At 39.7% G+C, this 4,897-nt stretch overlaps 1 protein-coding gene across 2 annotated transcripts in view; it reads right to left on the bottom strand.

The window, feature by feature from the left end:
• Positions 1–4,897, bottom strand: part of CCDC191 (coiled-coil domain containing 191) — a 102,449-nt gene that overhangs the window by 57,119 nt on the left and 40,433 nt on the right. For both annotated transcript variants that reach the window (XM_007107967.4, XM_028493432.2), the window contains exon 8: positions 369–559. In XM_007107967.4, the coding sequence (XP_007108029.2) occupies positions 369–559 (191 nt within the window). The remainder of the gene's footprint in view (positions 1–368; positions 560–4,897) is intronic.

Raw genomic sequence — 4,897 nt, 5'->3', positions numbered from 1 at the left:
TCCCACATGCCGTGGAGCAGCTGGGCCCGTGAGCCATGGCCGCTGAGCCTGCGCGTCCGGAGCCTGTGCTCCACAACGGGAGAGGCCACAGCAGAGGGAGGCCCGCATACCACAAAAAAAAAAAAAAAAAAAAAAGAAAAGCATGTACATTGGTATATTTTAATCAAAAATTTTTTTTCGCTTATAATTTTCCGTTACAATTTTCTAGTTTGGGATGTAACAGAGAAAAACAGTGATTATCATATATTATAAGTAGATGAGATGATTCCAGTGAACAGCATTTTTAGAGCTTATTTCTGGATTCTTCAGGAGGAAAGATGTCCTACATAAACATACTAGAAGGATTTTCATGGCATAAGTAATAGTACCTGTTTTCTTCCCTAAGGTCATTTTCCATGGCTTGAGTCTCCCGCCCCAACTTCTGGGATCTTGTGTAGTCTCTCCAGGCCCGCAGGACCTTCAGTTGCAACTTCCAGTCAGACAGGGTCCCAGCTTTCCCCAGCTTAATCCTATGATCAAGAATCAGCTTGTGCCAGGCAGAGAAATACCGTTTTTGACACTGCAATGGAAACATTGGAAAATCAGTACTAGGGTTTCTAATATTTACTAGTGAGAACCCTCTCCTCAGATATCTCCCTGACACTTTTTCTAACAAATCTAAGAACTGTTGTCTTGATGGAAGGGGAACAGACAATTGCGTTATGCTCAAATAAATGACAAGAAATATTCAAGCCATGCAACGAAGGCACTATCAGCCTCATGGCAAACTAAAACATTTAATTCTCATTGTAAGGCACCAGTCCTGTGCAGAGCTGGAGTAACTGTCACAACTAAGATCTAAGTTAAGGGGCTTGTTTGAGAGACTTGAAAGGCCTGCTTCCAACAGATCTCCCCTGCCAGGCTGTCTTGGACTTTAAAATACCATTAACCATTATCACCACTGATGTCCTGCACAAATGAACATGGGAGATCCCATAGGATGGAATGGGGTCTCTGGTCCCTGGGAACAAGATGGCTAAAAACAGCTTCAGCTGGAGCCTGCGCATCCGGAGCCTGCACATCCGGAGCCTGTGCTCCGCAACGGGAGAGGCCTCAACAGTGAGAGGCCCACGTACCGCAAAAAAAAAAAAAAAAAAAAACCAGCTTCAGCTGGGCTACCACTGACCACGTCAGGGCTTTGGTGAACACTCCTACAGAAGCTAGATACGCGGGCTGCTTGCGTTCTTCCACTATATGTATCTGACAACAAATCAGACAAGGTCTACTGACCCTAAGCATGGCCCCAGAGAAGTACTTACGGTCCTAGGCTAAGAAAATCTCTGCGATCTAGGCCTTGCCTACATCTTCTATCTTCACAGTGAACTTTATGCTCCTACTATATCAAATTACTTTCAGCTCTTGGTCTTATACCAACCACACTGTTCAGTGCTTTTCTATCTATGGTCATAGTAATTTCTCTGTCCTTTTCTGCCCTCTCTCTGCCTATTTCAAGAGTCACCTCCCTCAGGAAGCCCTCCTAATACCAATCACTCTCCCCACATGTAAGTGCCCTTCCAGTGTGTTTCCAGAGCAACCTATGCTTTCTTTAGTCAAAATGGTCATCACACTGTGTTATAATCACCTGTTTACCAGTTTCTACAAGACTGTGAGCCTCCAGAAGGAGGCACTGGCAGATCTGAGAATACCACGTGTGAGGAGCACTAAAACAGAAAGTAACCTCATAGCAAGTGACTCTGGGAGGTATAGGAGATGCCTGCTGACCAGCTTCAAGAACTTGGTAGCCATATCAGGGTCAGCCCTATTTATTGCTTCTTTCTCTTTAAAAATACTCGTCTTTCACTATTTCAACATTTAGTAAGCTGTGTTTGAATTTGGGAATTCTGAACAAAGTTGTTTAAGATATAATCTCTATTTTTGAAAGGTTACAGGGAGAGAGAATATATAAATTAAAAGACCAATAACATGAGAGAGCACAGGCTAGACTTCTTAGAAATAGCCCATTTGGCCTGAAATATTTTCTACAAAAGAAACCAATTATATTCCCATTTAGACAAACTACAAAATCTTCTTTATTATAATTTTCCATTACGAGAAACCATGGCAGTCTTTAAAAAGCCCTTGTTCCCTTTCCATTATGTCAAATGAGGGCATGTTTCCTAGACCTTCGCCTTAGATTCTGTGGAAGGAAAGGAGGGAAGGAGGGAGAGAGCAAGAGAACAGCGAGGAAGGGAGGAAGGGAAATCTGCTGAATATAAGATATGCCTTCAGTCATAACAAGGAAAAGACACACAGCTTCCTGGTTGAGAGGGTATGCGTTTTGCATTATTATTTACTTATCTATCCCGCAAAATACAGCATGGAAAAAAAACACAACAGTGTTAACTTGTGCACCATAGTCAAAAGAAAATATATCTATTTACCAGATTCATTTAAGAGGTTCTTCTTAAAAGACTTGATGAAATAGTCTATGTATGGGTACTTATTTCTAATTTTAACTCTTGGAATATTTTTAATGATGAAATAGTATAAACATAATCCACCTTGACAATAATAGCACTGTTAATAGTGTCCTTCTTGGATTTCCACATTTTTTTTTCTCTAGTCCAAAGCATTTCACATGTACTATTTTATTATCTCATAGACCATCATTACAAAATAGAGAGGCTGCAGATATTATTATAATTTACCTTACCAAGCCAAACTTCAAATAGAGAACGGATAATGACTATAAAAAGCAAAGAGTTAGTGGTATACCTAAGGCTAAATCCGAAACATTCAGGCATCCTGATGACCCTCATCTACTAGGCAAAAAGTCTCTTTTAAAGAGGAAGAACAAATTACTTGCTTTTTTCTGAAAGAGAAAGAACTTGATATACAACTTACTACAGTAGAAAAGCACTGCTGGAAAATATCTGAATTTAAGAGGGGGAAAATTTGAGTCTGTAAATGCCATAGTCAATATATTTCTTTAAAAATACTTAAGTTTAGACTGTGAGAGCAAAATGATCGGTTTTGAAGGTCTGTAATTCAGTTTCACTACACAGAAGTTAATAGCAGCAAAGTGACATACTCATACAGTAACTGCTTTCTTGAAATCAACTTGCCATTGGTTTTTTTTTTCCCACCTACTCAAAAGAGCAATCCCATTTAAATTAAATTTAAAAAATAAAAGTATGAATCAAGAATAGCCACTTAGTTATTCTTGATTCACAGCAAACATTATTTAGGCAAACAGGAGTCTCATAAATGTGCTTGGAGGAAAATACTTGGGAAAGGAAAACATTCTCGGTCCTGTCTTCTCTGGGAGAAGATGCTAGCACTCCACTCCTACTTAGAACGGACAAGAAGTGGCATAGTTCAGTCACCATCTATTCACATTTCCTATTACCCTCCCCCAAGTGGCGTCCCTGCAGTGCTCAGGCCTGCTTTTCCTCTTCAGTTCTACACTCGAACTACAGCAGTGCTCTATCCCTTTGCTCTTTGAAACAAGAGCTATTATTTAAACCCACAACTGGTCAGAAGAGGAACACCTTCTGCTTAAGCCAGAGAACTTAATGTTTGAACTACATGGACAACTAGTCTGACCTCCCTCCATTTCTTACCTAGTTCATTTATTTCTGCACCATGTTTTTATTTCTGATAGATTCTCAAATATAGTCATGAGTTCTTTTAGTAATTTCTACCATCTCTTTATTATAGTTGTAGTGATAATTAAGGCTTGTTACAGGTAAGTAAAATACTGAAAAATCACTGTAGGAAGAACTGCTCCTAAGTACATATCTACAATAATTTTTAAAATAAAATACTACAAAGTGAAATTTAGAAAGTTTTTAAGTGAAATGCTTTTCTCCTTTCAAAATCAAAATCTTCCACGAGACATCATTTGGTCATTAAGGATTCCTCTCAAGAGAAGAAATGACAGCTCACCCTGCTAAATTTATTACCTGCACTGGAGTTACCCTCGTTTTGTTGGCAAGAAAAGCTCTTCCCTGAAGTGTAATCACACTGCTGTCACTGGGGATGATTGACGTTAGGTGGAACAGCAATTTGCTATCTAATCTTCATTGTAATTCTAACCCTGTCAACTAGAGATGCTTGTTCTGATTAATGAAGTGGGTAACTCATCAAAATTCCTCAGCTATTTCCCTTTTGTCAGAAAGCTCAGTGATAATTGCATCAAAATTCTCCGTCATGGAAAAATAAACAATGAATTGTAAAGAGGACAAAAATGTCAACAAGTTTACAATTTATTTTTGCCGAATGGAACTAACTGTGGTGCAACTGGTGGTCATGGGGAGCCGGACAAGGACCAAAGGTTAGAGATAAAGGGCCCAGCTGACTCCTGGCTGCTTCCAGACCCACAGGAACAAACAGATGCTCTAATACTACCCAAGAAAGCAGTCCTCCACTCCTTTTTTCCTTTTTGAGGACCACTACAGCTAGGCAGAAGACCCCACAGATGCTAAGAAGTATTTGATAGGTGGAGAGGAGGATCCTGTTCATGACCAAATGAATGCCCCTGGGAAGAAGCAGCACTGAAAAGCAGTCCCCTATATCCCATCCCATCCCTGATTTTCATAATTTTGCCCCAGAGAAAAGAGAGGAAATCACTGTGTCCCCTACTGCCAACCATATACACTCCTATAACTATTATACAGAAATACATTAGGGAAAATACATTCAGTTTTCAGCACACTGTGCTAAGACCTGGGCTTGCTGTTGGGTTCCACGGAAAAGCCTAAACTCTGACAACCACTGCAATGTGAAATGGTAACACTGGCTACAGACAAAAAGCTACTTTTGTTATATAGTGGAAGCTGTGATGCTCATTTTACTTCTGTATTTAATTTTTTCCCCTTCATTTTTTTTTTTTTTTTTTTTTTTTTGTGGTACGCGG

Source organism: Physeter macrocephalus, chromosome 1 (genome assembly GCF_002837175.3).
Source record: "Physeter macrocephalus isolate SW-GA chromosome 1, ASM283717v5, whole genome shotgun sequence".
Lineage (NCBI taxonomy): Eukaryota > Metazoa > Chordata > Mammalia > Artiodactyla > Physeteridae > Physeter > Physeter macrocephalus.
Note: the sequence above shows the minus strand (reverse complement) of the source record. Positions and strands in the feature narration are given on the sequence as shown.